At 37.4% G+C, this 20145-nt stretch overlaps 1 protein-coding gene across 1 annotated transcript in view; it reads left to right on the forward strand.

Annotated features, from left to right (window-relative positions):
- Positions 1-20145, forward strand: part of SOGA3 (SOGA family member 3) — a 64078-nt gene that overhangs the window by 16771 nt on the left and 27162 nt on the right. Inside the window, exons 5-6 of the mRNA XM_011358731.2 lie at positions 12964-13035; positions 18222-19397. Coding sequence (XP_011357033.1) covers positions 12964-13035; positions 18222-19397 — 1248 coding nt within the window. The remainder of the gene's footprint in view (positions 1-12963; positions 13036-18221; positions 19398-20145) is intronic.

A 20145-nucleotide genomic window follows, 5' to 3' on the forward strand; every position in this document is an offset into this window, starting at 1 on the left:
AATTTTTCTTCTAACATTATGTATTTTATTCCATTAGCTTCTGGCATTTGTTTTGCAGTGAAGTGTGAGATCAGTCTGACTTTGATTTCTTTGTATATATTATATTTTTTGAGCCTTCGAATTTTTGAAAATAGCATTTGATTGACACAAGAATGGCAGAATGGAATTACTGAGTCAAAAATTTTTCTTCTAACATTATGTATTTTATTCCATTAGCTTCTGGCATTTGTTTTGCAGTGAAGTGTGAGATCAGTCTGACTTTGATTTCTTTGTAGATCAAATTTATTTAGATGATGATGATGATGATAGATAGATAGATAGATAGATAGATAGATAGATATCGATATTTTTCTTTACACTTTGTATCAGGGTCCTCCAGTTGGAAATAAATTTCACCCTACATGGATCAATTACTCACAGTGGTGTGGGCAGGGTTAAGGGAACATACTCTTAATTTGGGCCAGTGAGGCATTCAGAGAAGATTAGCTATACTTGGAAACTGTCACCACCTTTAGAAATGAAAACACTGCTGAGGAAATAGTGTTTCAGGAGCCAGTGAAAGCTGGAACTCTGGAGAAGGGTGCACCCAATGGGAGCTGTCTTTTGGAGAGGTCTTAGTTATTGCTACAGTGTTGAAAAAGCAAGGAAGTGAGGAGAAATATCCTGAACTATCTTTTCTCCTACCCTTCATCCTTTAGCATGTCTACCAGGGCCTTCTACTGACCAAACCCAACTAGAAGACAACTGGTAGGGAAGGGGGCCTGGGTAAAACACTACATAGAGGTCAGCCTTCTGAAGCACAGAGCAGGGCAGAGAAGGTGCATTTCGGTAGATAAAGGAGAATAACCAGTTCAAAAATATTGCCAAGACATATCTAGATGATGGTCTTTGTTTATAGTATGTTCAGACTCATAGACTCTTTCATCTGAAATTTAACATTTTTTTATTATCTCAGAGGAGCTTTCTTATAGTACAGGCTTGATAATCACTACAAACTACTTTTTCTTAGGATTTTCTTCACTTTGTACTACTCATTACTGTCTTCTCGTCCTTTCACTTTCTTTTTATCCTTTCCACCTGTGTCCTTGGACAATTTAAGTTTGCTCTCAATATCATTGAATTAATGTTCTGCCATGTCTGTTGTGCTTTTTAAAGACTCCAGTGCAAAATTTAATTGTCGTGTTGAATTTTAGCATCCTTGGTGAGTTTTCTTATTCCGAACAACAACCTATTCTTCAGAACTTATAGTGTCCTCTGTGAATTTCTATTTTTAATTCATAGTGGCCATATTTATTATCCCATTAAGAACATAATATTTTCAAAAGCTGCCCTCTGTTTTTCAGAGTAAATAATTTTCAGAGTAAATAATTTTCAGACATATTCTTTAAATTTTTTTCTCTCTCTTTAGGTGAATACTTCTTTTTAGTGACCCAAAACATTTTAAGAGCTTTATTGAGGTGTAATTTACATACCATAAATTCATTTGTTTTAAATACAATTTAATGGTTTTTAGTAAATATATCATCATGCACCTATCTCCATTATACAATTTTAGAACATTTCTATCACCCCATAAAGATCCCTACCCATTTGAAGTTTCCTATTCTTACCAGTAACCTCAATCTGTTTTCCAAATCTATAGCTTTGTATTTTCTGAATATTTCATACAATTGTAGTCATAGAATATGTTGACTTTTGCATCTGGCTTCTTTTACTTCTCCAGTGTTTTTTGAGGTTCATCCCTGTTACAGCATATATCAGTACTTTATTCCTTTTTATTTTCAGATAATATTTGGTTATATGTGTATACTACATTTTGTTTTTTCTTTCATCAGTTGAGGAACATCAGATTATTTTCCATTTTTGTGAATAATGCGCTATGAACATTCACATACAAGTTTTTGAGTGAACATATGTTTTCATTTCTCTCTGGTAGAGATCTAAGAGTAGAATTTATGGGTTATATAATGAATTTACGTTTAACTTTTTAACGAAACTGCCGAACCCTTTTCCAAAGCAGCTGTACCATTTTACTTTCTCACCAGCAGTTAATTGGGGTTCCAATTTATCAACATCCTGCCAACACTTATTGTCTTTTTTATTATAGTTATTCTATTGAGCATTAAATAGTATATCATTGTGGTTTAAATTTTGTTTCCCTGAATTTGAACATTTTTTCATGTGCTTATTTTTCATTCATTATCTTCTTTTATGCAATTTCTATTCAATTTTTTGGTTTATTTTTAATTGGATTATTTTTCTACTTATTCTTAAGTTCTAATTTAAGCTATATATTCTGGATACAAGTCTTTAATCAGATGTATGATTTGCAATGTTTCCTTCTGTGGCTTGTCTTTTTACTTATTTTCTGGTGTCTTTCAAAGTGTAAATTTTTTAAGTTTGGTGTAGTCCAGTTTATAAATTTTAAAAAATCATTTACACTTTTGGCATCATATCTAAGAAATTGTTGCTTAACCTACAGGAAAATTCACTCTAATATTTTTTTTTCCTACGAGTTTTCTAGTTTTAGCTCTTACCATCAAGTCTACAATTCATTTCAAGTTAATTTATGGTGGGTTAAGTGTCTAAATTCATCTTTTGCATATGGAGCCTCAATTATCTCCATGCCATTTGTTGAAAAACTATTATTTCCCTATTGAAATGCCTCAGCCAATGCACTTTCATCTAATTCTGGCCTATCCATCTAAAGTCTGCTCCTACTCCCTCAGGCCCACCAGCTATGAGGAAATTTGAATCTTAGAAAAATTTGAAGCAACTCAGAGAAGAAAATACTTGAGATGTGATCATTCTATTTTATTGTTTGGGGGTATTTAATATAGAAGATAAAATAGATTTATTCTTTGAATCACTTTTTAAGTGATTTTTAATTTTAAATGGATTTGAAATAAAAATAAAGACATTTTATCCATTAAAGTCATCTGTAAAAGAGATTGTTTTGTCTGCCTCATGTTGAAGCAAGTACCTAAAAAAGAACAGGCAGGGTCTAGGAGTACAGAAAGGATTCCTGTAAGACACTAACTGGAAGATTGGGTTTCTTAAGTTCCTTCCACATATATAACTTTAGAAGTCCAAGGCAGAGTTCGAACACTCCTCTTGTTACTAAAGGCCAAGTAGGTTATATAAATGAGTAAAGCCATCTGTATTAAAAATGATGAGACAAACTGGATATTATATATCTCAATATTCAGTTTCAACTCAAGGTTTCCAGGACCAACTTTACCAGGTCTTCCAGTTTTTTCAAGAGAAACTGGATGTCTTAATTTTTGAAATGTAACTTGTCTACGTTTTAAAATCTGGAAACAAATTACAAAGTTTTAAAGTGTAATTGTGGACTTTCACTTTTTAATCTAATCTAGGAATTAACCCCAAAAACTTGCTTCTACTTCCTTCCACTGTATTTTGGGAATTATTGAATACTCTGACCTTTAAAATTTTATCACAAAGTACCTTAAATGTGTAATTGTAAAATAAGTTTAAAGCACTTTTGTATACTCACTCCTTAGCATCTTGCTATTTTGTAATGGCAATTTAGCGTATTTCTTACAAGATTCTGAACTTGATAACAGCAGTGATGTTAATATCACTGCATTAATAAAGTAGAAGCTAATTCAGACACAATATTAAAACCACTGGACAAATACTCATTTTAGCCTATAAATGCTGGCTGCTTCAGTTTTTTGTTTTTGTTTTTTCCTTTACCTCATTGTAGAGAATATTCATAAGGAACTGCTATCACTAAAGACTGCCATGACTGCTTACCATAATTTACTAAATGCATTTTAATTGCTAAATGCAATAGTGCTTAGAACCCAATTCATTAACTAGAGAAAATTAGAAGGGAATATAAATCTTTGCATTTTCTGATGACATTCATAGCTTAGTAAGCAAACATTTACTGTGGGTCAAGTATCTAAGGCATACAAATTTTAACAATTATTATTTCAGAAGTTATTAATCTGGTTCTCAAGTTAAAAAAAAAAAAAATCTCAGCTGAGAAAGTTTCCAGTCTTAAATCCCTTTGCTTGTGTAGGGCTTTCTGAGGTCTTTGCATTGTATCTATCCAAGTGTAATACATGATATGACTATTAGAGAAACACTTATCCTGTTGCTTTTGTTTTCTAAAAGAAGAGTGGTCTTGCTTCGGGATTCAGGTCATTATTGATAATTTGGAAAACCCTCTCACAACTATATTCTGCACCAAAAGAGGATTTTTGCAATGATGTAAGAGCTTCCTGTATTAGCAACTCTCTAACCAGTAACTTTGTCCCCCTTGAGCGTTCTAGAGTAGCTTAAAGAATACAGAGTCATTTTCCCTGAGGATCTAGAGATTTTTTTTAATCATATAGTTTGAACCACACATGGAAGGCAGGCAATTATTTGGTCCAACTTGACTTTTAAAAGGAATATTTTTCACAAAGATTTTATAAGCCCCAACTTATACCCAGTTTCTTTCCGATTGTACTTCCTCTGAGTCTATGGCAACCACATCCCAGAAGAGAAGCCTCCACTTCTTTTCTTCTTTCTGAAAACCTGTAGTCCTTAAGATCATGAAAGATAGAATTTCTGGAGTAAATTTAAATGTTTTGCTTTTCAAGTTTCTGGCTTAGTTAAATTTCACTGTACTCGTCATGGAAAGCGAGTTGCAATCTAAAAATACTTAAGCGCTATTAGCAAGCAATATGCTAGGAAAAGAGCAGAAGTCTTCTCAAATAACTGTTGGCATCAAAGAACTTTTAAAGAGGAAAGTCACTATGCAACTCTAGAGCCTTTCAAAGCCTGAAGAGATAATCCTGATTCCCATACAAAGATTCAGAAGTTTCCTCTTTCATTGGTGGCCTGGTTTGAGAGCATGCTCTACAAAATTCACTCATTAATATTCCTTAGCAATAAAGAATTCATAGACCTCTATAGTCAATCTGACCTCTGCATCAGCACAAAAGGAGAAGGGTTGGAGGAACTAAGAAAAGGAAATCTCACTGAATTCTTTTATTGGAAAAAAAGAAGAAGAAGAAGAAGAAGAACAAAGAATATGATTCAAATCATTTTAATTTGGCATTGGTTCTAGGTTTTTAGAGCAGGATAGCTTTTTGCTTTTCCAGATTTTAAAGTGTTTATTTAGGCATTCATTGGAGATTAAAAAAAAAAAGTTTGGAAGCCTCGTAACTCAGAAAATAGGAATTAGGCTTATGGACAGAAGTAGATAAGCTTCTGACAGAGATGGTTGAGTTATTCATTGCAAGCATGGGGCTCCACCTCTGTAACACACTTGTGTATACTATTTACACCTCTGCAACTTTGTCATGTGTACCTTATGATGAAATCCAAAAGGAAATCACCATTTTCCCTAGAATAAAAAATTTAGACACTTTTTATTTATTAGTTTCTTCTCAAAATAAATTATGATTTAAAATGATCAATTTTCTTTTTCATATCTTTCAAGATTGTTTCTTGGAGTAAATAAATAAATGAAGACTTTCTTTTTCTCTCACCTCCATTCTATTCTCTGATAAATTCTGACCTTCTTAATCAGTGGAAATTTGGAAAATCTAATCCTTAAATTATAGTAGAGAATTTTCTGAGTACAGCTTCTTTAGAATTTGTCTTTATGGAATCTTGTGAAATTAAAGATATTTTTCTTCCCCAACCTAGGAAAACTCTAGAAACAGGACAAACAGAATTTGCTAAGACTAGGGGCAGAATTGACAGATATAAAGTAGAAACCTACATCCAGGGAACACTGTAAAGATGTATACAGTGTGCATCACTTCTTCCTGAAAAGGAAGAATAAAAGCTAAGTTCAAATAGAAGAAATACTTCAAAAATGTGTTGAGCCAGATTCTATAATAAACTTGACTGTTGGAATGAATTTTATTAGCTTTATTAGCACCTTTCGTGCTAATTGAACATCTACTTTTATTAAAAGAAGCATCTGCAATTTAGAACCAAAAGGTGTGCTTTTGTAATCATTTATTTAAAGCACAGTTTTATTTAAAATTTTTTATGAAACTAAAATATTGACAAAGGTAGGGGGAAAATAGAAACAAGGAAAGTACATTGTTTCATTTTTTTTCTATTTTCGATAATCCCCTTCAACTCTTTTTCTTGAACTTTTGCATGTATCTTTATGATGTCTCCAAGGGAGAGTGAGCAAAAGTGTGCAAGATCTCTTGAGGGTAGAGTCAGAACTAGCATGTCATCTCTCTTACCACATTTTACTGCCACTATATTTTGTTGGTCAAAGCAAATCATAAGGCCAGCTCAGGCTGAAGAGGTATAGAAATAGACTCTGCCTTTTAATGGGGCATACTGCAAATGGACTGCCCACTGGGAGGGAAAATACAGCAGTTTCATAAACCATTTTACTATTGGAAGCTTTAATTACTAATAAGAGTCTTATGTCTAATGTATAATAGACACTGACTGGGGCCCACAGCATAGGAGATGCTCCTATGCTCATAATTTCCAGATTATTTATTGTAAGCCCTTAGGGAATTCACATAGAAAGTAATTTAGCCGACATCACAATTATCACACAGATATTTCCCCAAAGCTAGGGAAAGTGAAGGAGTCAGGAGGAATGTCATTGACTTGGTTCCTCCCATGATTGAGGGCAAAGAAGAGGATAATAAGAAAGCGACTTGGAAAAGTGTGACCTGAGCTTGAGGGAAGGAAGATAAAAGCAGAGGCTCTGAGACTTGGAGGACCAGGTGCAGAAGAGAAAGTGTGGGAGAGAAGCCCATGAATAGAAGCCATAAAGACAGATAGCCCATCAAAGGATGTTGGTACCAGATATCTTTTACAAAATAATTTCGTGACCCAAAATCTTAATTTGCGACCCTGGGGAAAATGGATTGCTAAAAATCACGAAAAGTAGTAAAACAATGAAAAAATATCATACGTCCGATTTTAAATACTTTTTGGCTCACTCATTTTTTGCTCTTTAGTCTTTTGTTTAAAAAGTCGAGGCATTTTTATTTTTCCAAACTTTAAATGGAACTCTGAAGATGGTCTTTTATTCGTTTTAACCTTTTACCAACTTGTTGGGTTGGAATGCTTCAAAAGCAAATCTATGAAAGAAATAAAGTTGAAATAGCCATTTTCTCATTTATCTGAGATTGCCTGAGCAACTACTTTGTGCCGGGTGTAATTTTAAGAGCTGGAGCTCTAACAGAGAACAATACAGAGAGCCTGTGCAAGTGAGCTCATTCCAGAACAAGGAGACTGACATGAAACAAATACCCAAGTCAGATGACGGGAGAAGCTATGGAGAAAAATGAAGCAGGGATAAGAAGACAAGGAATGTGTGGAGCAAGAGGAAAGAATGTATTTGTTATTTTATATGAAGTTGTCTGGGAAGGTCTTTCTTATTAAGGACCCTGAAAGAGCTATGAGAATGGGTCGTGAGAGCATATTAAGAACAGTGTTGCAGGCAGAGGAAAGGCCCCACATTTGGAGCATGCCTGGCATATTTGAGGAACCACAAGGATGTTTGTAACAATAGAGCAAGGAAAAAGGGATGAGTGTGTTGGGAGATGAGGTCTGAGAGCTTGTTTGGAGTGGGAGTGGGGCTGACTACATAGAGCAGGGCAGTGGTTCTCAGAGCCAGCTGCACATTATACTAATCCTGGGAATTTGGGGGAAAAAATGCCTGGGCCCAACCCCAGAATCTGTTTTAATTGGTATGGGTTGAAGCCTGGTCAAGTCTTTTAAAACATTATCACTATAGATTCAGTGTGTCATTGAGGCCTCCTATGGCTAAGTAAAGCAAAGCTCTGACTCTGAGCAAGATGGAAAATGGCTGGAAGATTTTGCACAGAAGAATGACAAGACCTGATTATCCTGGCATGCCTCCTTCGCCCACACTTCCCTTGGCTCCCAAGATCATGCTTTAGTGTAGAGCTTCTTTCTTGTTCAACCTTTTTAGGGGAGAGAGTGAAGAATGTGGTCATCAGCAAGATCTCCAGGCACCCTCACATGCCCTTCCTCTGCCAAGCTCTCTAGTAGGTGTCAGGGATGTGAAAGAAAGGAAGGAAGAGGTCTTCTAGGGACAAGAGCCCCTCCTGTTCTATTCCCAAAATGAGTTGGAATCAGTCTTAGTCTATTATGGCTGCTATAACAAAATACCACAGACTGTGTGGCTTATAAACAACAGAAACTTATTTCTCAACAGTTGTGGAAGCTGGAAGTCTAAGAACAGGGTGCCAGAATGGCTTGGTGGGGGCCCTCTCCCAGGTGGCAGACTTGTCATATCCTCACATGGCGAGAGAGGCTAGGGAACTCTGTGGGGTCTCTTTTATAAGGGCACTAATCCCATTTATGAGAGCTCCACCTTCATGACCTAAATACCTCCCAAAGGCCCCACCTCCTAATACCATCACATTGGCATTAGAATTTCAACATATGAGTTTTGGGGAGACTCAAACATTTGGACCATAGCAAAGCCAGAGTTTCTGCCTCTTTGCTTTTCCCTCCAGCCTTCAGTCAGAAAACCCCATGCCTCCCTCCCAATGTTGCCCCGAAGTGATAAGTATTTACAGGATGACTGTGAGAACCAGTGAGTGTGCATATCTGCTGACCTCTGTGCTGAAAATACAAAAACACATTGCTCACGTGTAATATATGTAAACTAGTGCTGCCAGGCCCATGTAGCCAAAGCATGATAGCATGGAGAAAGATATGCTCAGAAATAATATAACCCTGTACTCTTCTTCCTGTGGAATAAAAGTGTAAGGTGGTTATTCAGAGCAAGAGTTCTAAAGCTGAATAACTTGCATCCTGTTTCTAACACTTACTAGCTGAGTGATTTATCCTTTGTGTGCTTCAGATAATGGTATCAAACTCATAAGACTTCTAGGAATAAATGAATGGATACATATTACGTGCTTTAAAACATACATGGCACGCATTTAGTGCTCAATAAATACTAGATGAAACATAGTTATAGTTTCCTTCTTGATTTAATCACCATACCAAGGGATCTCTTTAATTTTATCAAAAACATAGGAGACTTCCATACATATAATATATCTTTCAGTAGCATTTTTGACAGGTTCTTCTCTGTTTTTTAACTGTTGAAAACATAAAGATGCTGCATATTAAAAAGTGGACCAAATTTGAGGAAGAAAGGCAGTCTCGAAACGTTTTTAGAACACAAACAAATCAATTATACGATTGTTGTGCAAACAAAATTTTTGGCAAAACTCTCTAATTCCTGGCCTTCACATGGATAAAAAGAACAGCAGCCTCTTTTGGACAAAGCTGAGGCTGGGAATGCAAAGAATTAAAATGTAAACAAGACACTTTTTCAGTGTTTCTCTAAAGAACCATCTGAAGTGCCTACTTTGCAAACAAAGATGAAAATCTGAGATTTAGTTCTAGCCTCTCAAACTATTCCCCTTTCAGAGGTTTCTGGATTTAGTGGATGAAGGTAGAGCAAGATGACAAAGAGGGAGGTGAGGAAATTTTGTTCTCATACGAAAGGGATTGTTTGGACTTACATTATGTCTCCAACTTTCTCTGACCTAAATGAATCGCTCATCTCTGTTTTATCAGAGTCAGAAATTTAAAAAGAACTTACTGGAATATAAAAAGATGATTAAATATTTAGTGAAAATTTAAATATGATACTTAAAGGTATTAAGTCGTATAAACACCTTAAAGGCAGTATACCTTTATTTAAGGGAAAATCTTATTTCATATTTTAACTGAATTCGACACCCCACCTGAGTGATATTTAAATACAAGTAAAATAGAAAATTCCTCTTAGAAAAGAATGGCCTAGTTGCAGCATTTCTCCTACATTAATTCAGAGAGTTCATTTTAACATTGCCCACAGGATAAAGTCTAAATTTCTCAGCTACACAAGCTGATCTCAAACTTTTCAGTGTCTTCTGCCTTGTCTCTATATTGGCTCTATTTCAATTACTTATTTTCGGAAGTCAGTGACTTATAAGGCACATTCATTCTCCAAGTCTTTTCTCCTACTGTTTACTTGTTTTTATTTGTTGAAATTTTGCACATTCTTCGATAATAAGCTCTCTTGGATGATTTTCTGTGATTTCCTCAGATCTGGAACCATAGCTGCTTCTTTTCTCTCTCAGTTCTTTGTTAGTTCTTCATTTCATGCCCTTAGTTAATTCTGCCTTATATTTTAGCTAATTATCTGCTTCCTTTTTATCATTGTAAACAGCTCTTTGAAGGGAAAGCAAAATATTTGTATGCCGTACAGTATCATATATATGCTAGAACTCAACAAATATCTGTGGAATTAATGAAACACAAAGACTAGGGGAAAAAAAGTTCTCAGAACTGGAGGATACTTTTTCTCATTTTCTTTGCATATGTAGTCCCTCTACCTCATGGGCATTTTACTTTGCCACCTTTGTGTCTGTATATCTTCCAGAGTAGTCTGATCGTGGACTCTCCTTGCTTAAAACCCTTAATACTCCTAATTTACCTTAGAACAATAATTTGACCTTGGTGACATAAACTCCCAACTTTATTCAGTGTCTTTCAAGAGATGACTTACACCAGCAGCAAATCTCACATCGCTCCTCTCCTCATACTTTGTTACAGCCATACCAAATTTCTGTGTGTCCCAGAAACGGTCTTTCTACATGGAATGTTTCATTGTTCCATTTCTCCCCTCTCCATCTTCCATGGGCTGACTCTTCATCTACCAGATGCAAAATAAGATGTTAACTTTTTTCTGGAAATCATTTCTAATTCCCCATACCTTCTCCAGCCTCAGATGGGAGTAAGTCTTTCCCCTTGGTGATCTAATAGATAAAAAAGATCAGAAAGGCTTGGGTCAGGACATAATTCCGCTTCTTCCCAAGAAGTGACTTTAGACCAGTGCCTCCCAAACTTTATTAAGCATCAAAACTGCCTGGAGGGCTTGTTAAATCATAGCTCACTGGGCCCCAACTCCAGAGTTTCTGATCCAGTAATTCTGGGATTAGTCCTGAAAATCTGCCTTTATAACAAGATACCACGTGACAAAGATGATGTCTTGGGTATCATACTTTGAGAACTCCTGCTTTGGATAATTTATTTAACTTCTCTAAGTTTTAGTTTATCATCAGCAAAGTGAGGCTAAATGGGATGTTTTAAGAATTAATTGAGATAATGTCTGTAAAGTGTTTGACATGAATTAGTACTCAGTCAATATTAGTTGATATTGTTTTTACATTATCATTGCTTTCATCACACTATGAATTGCAGACTGGACAGACTATTTGCCAAGTGAACTAGGAACCCCACAGAGAGCAGAGAGTATATTGGTTTTCTTATCGTTGCATCACAAGTACCTTATGAAGTGCATTAGTAAGCACTAAATAAACATATGCTAGAATAAATGCAAATTAAAAGCATTCAATAAATAATAAATAAAATGAAGTTAGGTGCTTCTTTGTAGGTAGGATTCCCTAGTTCAGCTCACTATATTCTTTGTTTTCCAGGGACTGTTTTTGCTTACTGGTTCCTAAATTACTTTTGGTTATGGCGAATCAATCCTCACAGCTTTTGTTTCTCAGGAGATTATACAGGCAACATAGAGAACATCTTTCTGTAAGAACTAGAAATAACCACATGGACTATTCGTGTGGCTCTGTATTTTCAGTTTCATACTGAGTGAAAGCAGTTGCAGCAATGTATTCCTCTGCCTTCTGTGTCTGAACATATGCCTTCATTTAACACTGGGTATGGATTAGAAATTAAAGTGAAGAATTTAATTTGTAGTTCTTTGCAAATTCATGATGCCTCCTCTTTTGAGAAGCCTTTCCTAATTTTACTGTTAGTCTCTACTCTTGGCCTCCTTGACCTCAGAACTTTGTATTTTATATTCACTCATTAGTTCAGCAATTTTTTTCACTGTCTGCCATGTGGCAAATATTATTCTCATGGTGGTGATGCCACAGTGAGACTAAGTCCTTGCTTCACGAAATCTAAATTAAAGCATGGTGTTTACCAACATGTACTGTAACTGTTTGCTTCCCTGTCTCCCATGCTAAATCGCAGACTTTCTAATGGTAGGTATATTATCTGATTGATCTTTGGGTCTCCAGCTCAATGTCTGGTATCTGATAGATATTCATACATATATGGATTATTATTGAGAGAGAGAAAGACCCTCTTTGTTACACTGGTACTTAGAAATATACTGCTAGTTCATGAAATGATTTGGCACTAGATATATATTATTTGACCTACAAGGGGATAACTTGTTTGAATTTCGATTAGGGCCAAGCAGAAAAACGTGAAAGATTTTACATAACAATCCAGGTTTCCAGCCTCTCTTTTCGAAAAAAGCCCTCATTTCTGTGCTGCACTAACCTGCTGAAGCTAATTCCTCCTCTGCCCACTCCTTTACATGGCGTGTGCCTTCTTCATGTCATTACAACCTCTACTATTCTCTGTTGTATTACACAGGTTGTATGTGTATATATGTGTTGTGTGTGTTTGCATGGATGCGTGGTGAGGAAAGAAATTCTTCATATTCTACATAAATCTGCTTAAAGTTTCCCTTTATAGCTTATAACAACCTAACCCCAATTGGAAATAGTACTTTATTTCTGCTTTTTTTCTTTAGTGATGTAGAATACCAACAAGGATTTGCTTTCATTTAAAATATCTAGCATATTGAGTAACGATCTAAATTTTCTCCAAGTTGTTTTTCTGCATTTTCACAGTAGGTTTCTTGTATTTCTTAATTAATTAGATAATTGCCAGCTTCTCTTTTACGTGATGAGTATCCCAGTCCAAAGTAAAAACATATCTAAATCTATCTGTTTGGGTTTTTTTTTTTTTCCCCTCCTTAATGATTATTGAACTAACACTTTTCATTTGGCTTGGTTTTGTCATATGAGATTAGGACACTTAAAAACATACAAGTGACTTAAAATTATAGTTTACCAAACTAAATATATTAATGATTTGTTTCAGCTATCCTTAAAAAGAAGAGGAAGCAAAGATTTGCCAAAATCTGAAAAAAAGGCTCAACAGACTCCCACAGAGGTAGGTATTAAAATTCAACTAGTAGAGCAAGCACTTCTAAATGTATATATTAAGCTACTTCTGTAAGAAGACATAATAGCCAGATATACTCCTATAAAACAAAGTTAAATTATGCATGTTGATTATGTAGCTATAGATGTGAGCAGTATAAAACTTTCAGTATCTTTGCTTACATAGCTAGGACTAATATCTCTATTATTATTGCATGGACACTGTAAGCACATGGCAAAATAGCATTAGTGCTTTATGTGTTCTCATGCTGGAGAACTGTACCCGTAGTGCTAATATTATTCACTCATAATTAATAAGGTCAATAGAATGGCTGTTCCTATAGTGTCAGGAATGAGTAAAGAAAGGAATGTGGTAGGCAGAGATGGTGGAGGGGAGAGGGGCTCGTAATGGCTTTAGCGTCCTAGACTGAAGTAATTATCAGTACTCATGACTGGGGAAGCAAAAGAAAGGCAACGAAAGAATAAAAATAAAACTTATAAGTTGTATTCAACATGGGCTTATTAAGAACCTTAGAAACATAGCCACTGTAAAGACTAGTTCTGCTATTGGGGTGAGCAGAAGGTGCTGATGGACATAATGAAGGAAATTTTAAAACAGAAAAGGAAGTACTTGGGCACAGAAGTGACATTATGGGTCTCCAAAAACATTTGGCTAGATATTGACTTTTAAATTTAGTTGGAATCTATAGTAATATAGTATGCTTTAAAAAAAATTCTTACAAGGGTTTTTCTCTTAGTAACTTTAACTAAAGCAATATGTAAATATACAAAATTTGAAAAAGTTGAACTCAATTATTTTTTTAAAGTAAAGCTTATTAAATGTTTATTTTCCCTTTTGCTCTCTCCCTACTCTATTCTTGGTTTATTTTCCTCCTGGTACTTGCATTTATAGGCCGGAGTCTCCTACCAAGATTGTTACTCTTTTTTGTACCATTTTTTTCATTTCCCTAATAAATTCAAATGTTCTCTGTCACTACACCTTTCCTACTCTGTCTGTGCCATAACTTTAGCTACCTCACTCTAAATATTTTGCTGTGGGTCATTTCACATATTGCCATGCATCTTCTTTCCCATCTTATTTAGGGAAAAGTTGCTATGCGCTTGTTCTAAAACATTAAGTCAGCTTTAGTCAGTTTATTTTTTAAGAATTCACATTTGATCTATTGTCTTACTACCCACATTGACCTTTGCTTATTCTTTTCAACAAAATTCTCTACTCCAGGAGTTTCTAACTCTTTGCTCCTGGCTCTATGGACCCCGCCCACACTATGTGCATGTGAGCACCTTTCTGAAAAAGGCATCCACAGCTTTCATTAGTTTCACAGTGGGACCTGGGACTGTACAACAGTCGGTATTTGCAATCCATCAGTTTTTATTTCATGAGCACAAACATCCTGGGAAATTCATAAGTATGCTGTTGTGGCCTTTGAAGTCTCTGTTATCTTTTCTAATTCATTTATTTTTCGAGGTTATTACCTATCTTTTTTCAAAAGCCTACCCCAGCAGATTGATCTGAATTGGCCTGGCTAGGAGATCTTAATTATAAAGTAGTCCATAGATAATTCTATTGCTCAGTCAAGGCTGAAGACCATTGATTCACATAATTTATCTCCTGTACTTAGCCAGGGCATATTGTAGGCAAGGACCACTTATTCAGCTTTGACTTGTCAGTGTTTAGTGTCTGGCACTCTGCAAAATTCTCAGTACACACTTCTGAAAACATCTCCCATATCTCCCTTTTCATGTAGCCACATGAAATTGCCAAGATGCTATTGATTTTATCTACATAAATGGCAATTTCATTTGGCTCAGTCTACTATTGTTTTGTGTAGCATAGCTTTGTATTTCGTTTGTTTATTTGCTTCAGCTTCTTTGATGTATTTCTTACATGTTCCTATAGCAGCCTAGTGACTTTATGTACTGAGAAATGGTATTGCATAGCAATTAAGAATAGTAACTTAAGGGACAGGTTGCCTAGATGGAAATCTCTGCCACATAAGCTCTATGGCCTTAAACAAGTTATTTATTCTTTCTAGGCTTCTGTTTTCTCATCTATAAAATAGGGATCATAATAGATAGTTGTTGCACAGATTAAACGAGTTAAAATATGTAATTTTGTAGAGTGCAGTTTAGCTTCTAGTAGTGGCTAAGCCAAAGCTAGGCTCAGCTCACGTCTTTTGGTCCTTCATCATCTTTATGTTCCCCCTCCTCATACGTCTTTTGTATCTTCTTAACAGTGAGTCTTTCAGGTACACGAAATTAAGAGACAACTTGCTTCCCATCTCAAAGCATTATAATGTTTCTTGGCTAGCATTCGCTGTGAAAATAAAAGCATTCAGTTACTATCGATGAGGCACTTTCCATATAATCTCTTATTTAATGATTTCAACATTTATATATGGTATTTTAATGCCCAGTTCTAAATGCAGCCTACAGTAGTTACAGGATGAGGATGCAAGGCATATTGGCATAGAGGGTTCTTAAACTCTTGCCATTGTAAAAACTATCATACTTTATGTCTTGAAAAGATTCCCTCTTAAATAAATAAAATAATGATCATGCCTATCATTCTCCTTCCTGCTAATGATTTTGTTACATGCGGTATATGTTCAAATCTTAAAATAATTTTTATGTTTCATTCGGTTGGGAGAAGAGCTTATATATACACAAATCAGATATCCTTCTCTTTTTGCTTAACATAGCCCAGTCAAGTGTTATTCTGCTCCAATCTGTGACTTATGTCACACCCTCTGCTGTTTTGGTTAGATTCAAACTGTAGCATTATACCTTTTTCTTTTTCTTTTTCTTTTTACTAGCGAATAAAGGCCTTGCCTTCTAGTCAAAGACTTCTACCATACATGTAGCCCAACCTAGCTTCCCAGTCTCACCTACTCTTCCTTCTCAACAAAACCTAGCCTATGTAAAAAGATGTTTGATAGTCATATTGTTGGTCACTTTTCTATTCAAACTTTTCTGTTCCATTGTAATTCTTGGCTTACATGACCTTTGACTCTCATCCCCTTCCCCACCCCCAAACCTTTAACTATTTCTTATCTGTCCTCCTTTTGCTTTCATCTCCTCTTGGGTTGCCTCTGAAACCATTGCAATAGCTTCATCCATCACCTCTATGCATTCCATTCTCATGTGCTCCCCACTGGACCTGAGCTCTCTACAGGCCCAGAAATGTAATCTTCGTAGTCTTCCACATGGCTGTTTCCACTAGGTATGCCTCCATTGATACACCTCAAAGATAGCATTTTACATATTTAAACCCATATTTTTTATGGGTTTAAAAATCCATATAAAACCTGCTCCTCTTTGTTCATTCTTTACCTCTGTTATTGGCAGAATAATCCATGAAGACATCTAAAGTCAAAACGTCATCGTTATCTTTGATTCTTTTGCTGATATGGTATTAAACATTGAAAATGTCCTTGATTTCATCTTCACTGAATTAGTTTGAGGGTCCCAACACATAGTCTCGTACAGGACAACTTCTGTCTACCTTGAGAAATGGATTCTCCCATCAAATCTTTCTGTGATGTAAATTCTTATCCTTCCCTCTCTCTATGCTCCTGAGTTTCTCTCATCTCTCTGTGCTCCTCTCCTTTCTTCTAAAGTTGTTCTAGACAAAAGTATACAAATCAACACATCTGATTTCTTTTATTTCACCATCACCCTACTTTTCTCCTCTTGCATTTTTCTAGAGGCAACATGTGCAATGGAAAGAATATGAGTTTTGGAATCAGCCTGAATACAGATGTGCTCTGTCAATTATTAACTTGTGCTCTACTATGTTAATAAACATCTCTGAAGCTCAGCTGCCTTATCTGTAAAGTGGACATAGTATCACCTTCCTCACAGGACTTATGTGAGGATGTAATGATATAAGGAATGTTGATGTTCAGGCTCTACCACCCAGCAGCTCTCAAACCCTTCCTACTCATTTTCATTAGGAGATGGGAGGAAAGGAGACCTGTGCCCCGTTCTCCATCTTCTTCTATCTCAAAGGCTCTGGGTCATATTTACTGAGCATCTCAGGCAGCAGCTCATTATTCTTCTCACCTTCACCATCAATGGCTGCTACATCTTTACCAGAATTCATCTCCAAAACAGCTGACTCAGTGCTGGAAAAGGAAGGCATTTTTATTCCTATTTAAAATGAGGAATCTAAAGTCCACAGAAATTACATGGTTGGTCCAAAGTACATACTTAAAAAAGAATTTGGAGAAATTATCCTTAGGAAATATGTCCTTGGACATAATAAGGTGCTTTTATATTAGCTCTCAGAGAAAAAGTTGATTTCCATTTATCTGTTTGTATTTTTCAATTTAGTTAATGATTAGAGTTTGAAAGTTGTCCTAAGAATGTGTGAGAAGACCTTCAATAGGGTCTACTCCATCATCCTTTTATCAGGCAGAAGCAACTCTCCATTTCTTCCTATTCTAAGAGTAATCTAGATGGAACCTACCTATATCTCCTTGCATGGGCCATTCCAGCATTAAACTTTACCTACTTCAAAGACCTTTAAAAACAATTCTCCCTTGAATGAAGATGGAGGGCAATGACTTTCTGTGTGGCACAGTGACTTTCTTAGTGTCAGACAGAACTGAATTCAGATTTCACCTTTGTCCTTTGCTACTTATCAGCTGTGTAACCTTGAACAAGTTACTGAACATTTTTAAAGCAGATATTTTAATACCTACTCATAAGTTTACTCTGCACATTAAATTAGGTCCTACTTGTAAAGAATTTCACAGAATCTGGCTGCTAATCAGTGTTCAATCCACAGCAGTGAGTGCATACTAACCACATGTTCCTTCCAGGGAATAGGTTTCATATGAATTACAGTCAGGGGGAATTTAAACCGCATAAACAAACAAATGATAGCCAAATAGTTGTGTGCAGTTACAACATATGATAATCTCTGAATAGTGATGACCACTTTTTTTTCTTTTCTCATTTTATTTCCGGCTTGTAATATTGTCCTAATCTTTATTTGTCAAAGAATTTAAATGATTTGGAGAAGATATAAAGCATCTACTTCTCTTTCTCCTCTCATTAAATCTTAAGTACAGGAAAAAGGAATAATTTGTGCAGGTGTCCTCATTCGGTTGTTTTCTTGATTTACATAAAAATGATCTCCCATCCTCTTCCCCTCTTTTCCCAAATAAGGAGGACAATGAAGATCTGAAATGCCAGCTGCAGTTCGTGAAGGAAGAAGCTGCTTTGATGCGAAAGAAAATGGCCAAGATTGATAAAGAAAAGGACAGATTCGAACACGAGCTCCAGAAGTACAGATCCTTTTACGGGGATCTGGACAGTCCTTTGCCCAAAGGGGAAGCTGGGGGGCCTCCCAGCACCAGGGAAGCTGAGCTCAAGCTACGGCTGAGGCTGGTGGAGGAAGAAGCCAACATTCTAGGCAGGAAAATCGTCGAACTGGAGGTGGAGAACAGAGGCCTGAAAGCGGAACTGGACGACCTGAGAGGCGATGACTTCAACGGCTCCGCCAACCCCCTCATGAGGGAGCAGAGCGAATCCCTGTCGGAGCTGCGGCAGCACCTGCAGCTGGTGGAAGACGAGACCGAGCTGCTGCGGAGGAACGTGGCCGACCTGGAGGAGCAGAACAAGCGCATCACGACGGAGCTCAACAAGTACAAGTACAAGTCCGGCGGCCACGATAGCGCGCGGCACCACGACAGCGCCAAGACAGAGGCCCTGCAGGAGGAGCTGAAGGCGGCGCGCCTGCAGATCAACGAACTGAGTGGCAAGGTCATGCAGCTGCAGTACGAGAACCGCGTGCTCATGTCCAACATGCAGCGCTACGACCTGGCCTCGCACCTGGGCATCCGCGGCAGCCCTCGCGACAGCGACGCCGAGAGTGACGCGGGCAAGAAGGAGAGCGACGACGACTCGCGGCCGCCGCACCGCAAGCGCGAAGGGCCCATCGGAGGCGAGAGCGACTCGGAGGAGGTGCGCAACATCCGCTGCCTCACGCCCACCCGCTCCTTCTACCCTGCGCCCGGGCCCTGGCCCAAGAGCTTCTCCGACCGCCAGCAGATGAAGGACATCCGCTCGGAGGCCGAGCGCCTGGGCAAGACTATCGACCGGCTCATCGCCGACACGAGCACCATCATCACCGAGGCGCGCATCTACGTGGCCAACGGGGACCTGTTCGGACTCATGGACGAGGAGGACGACGGCAGCCGCATCCGCGAGCACGAGCTGCTCTACCGCATCAACGCGCAGATGAAGGCCTTCCGCAAGGAGCTGCAGACCTTCATCGACCGTCTCGAGGTGCCCAAGTCCGCGGACGACCGCGGCGCGGAGGAGCCCATATCCGTGAGTCAGGTACAGTTTTGCCTATTGCGAGCCACGGTGATGGCGAGGCTGGCCTGCGGAGCTGAGGTCCTCGGTGGGGCGTCACCGCGCACCGACTTCCACGCTCCGCTTTAGGGACGTCACAGCTCAGAGCCTCACTGGGCTGGAAGCCCCACGGAGCACCTGTTCTTTCTCACTGTCCTTCAGGCCTGAGGTTTTTGTCACTCAATCACTTAGTAGTTATTTCTCCTTTTTCTTTTTTAAACATAAATTTACCCCCTCACCCAAGTTTTTGTGTAAAGATTAAAGGATTTCTAAGATTTATTATTATTGTAGGTCAACATTTTCAGCATTACTCTACTAATTCTAATAGATCGAGCTGCAAGAAGATCCCGAACAGGAATCTTCAATTGTTGACTTGTGATTTTCGAGCCAAGACTCGAGTTTAAAATAATTTTTAAATATGAAATCAGCAGTAAAGAGAGATGATATTGTGTCTAGAGCCTATCAAAAAGAATAAATGAAAGCCATTCCTTTGCCACAAATTGAAGTAACATGATTATTATTTCTAGAAAATATCTCTATCAGCTTTGTAGTGCAGACTCTCGAGACTACTGAACGAGTGTTATACTTTAGCTTTAAGGCAATACTAATTTGGGAAACCAGCATTTTTCCCTCATCCTAATTTGTAGAGGCACACCCGATGAATTGGACTGAGCTGCTCTAGCCAGGTATGGTGGCCAAAGACCAATGCATTTTATCAAGAGTTAATCACCTA

This window comes from Pteropus vampyrus, unplaced genomic scaffold (genome assembly GCF_000151845.1).
Source record: "Pteropus vampyrus isolate Shadow unplaced genomic scaffold, Pvam_2.0 Scaffold43, whole genome shotgun sequence".
Classification (NCBI taxonomy): Eukaryota; Metazoa; Chordata; class Mammalia; order Chiroptera; family Pteropodidae; genus Pteropus; species Pteropus vampyrus.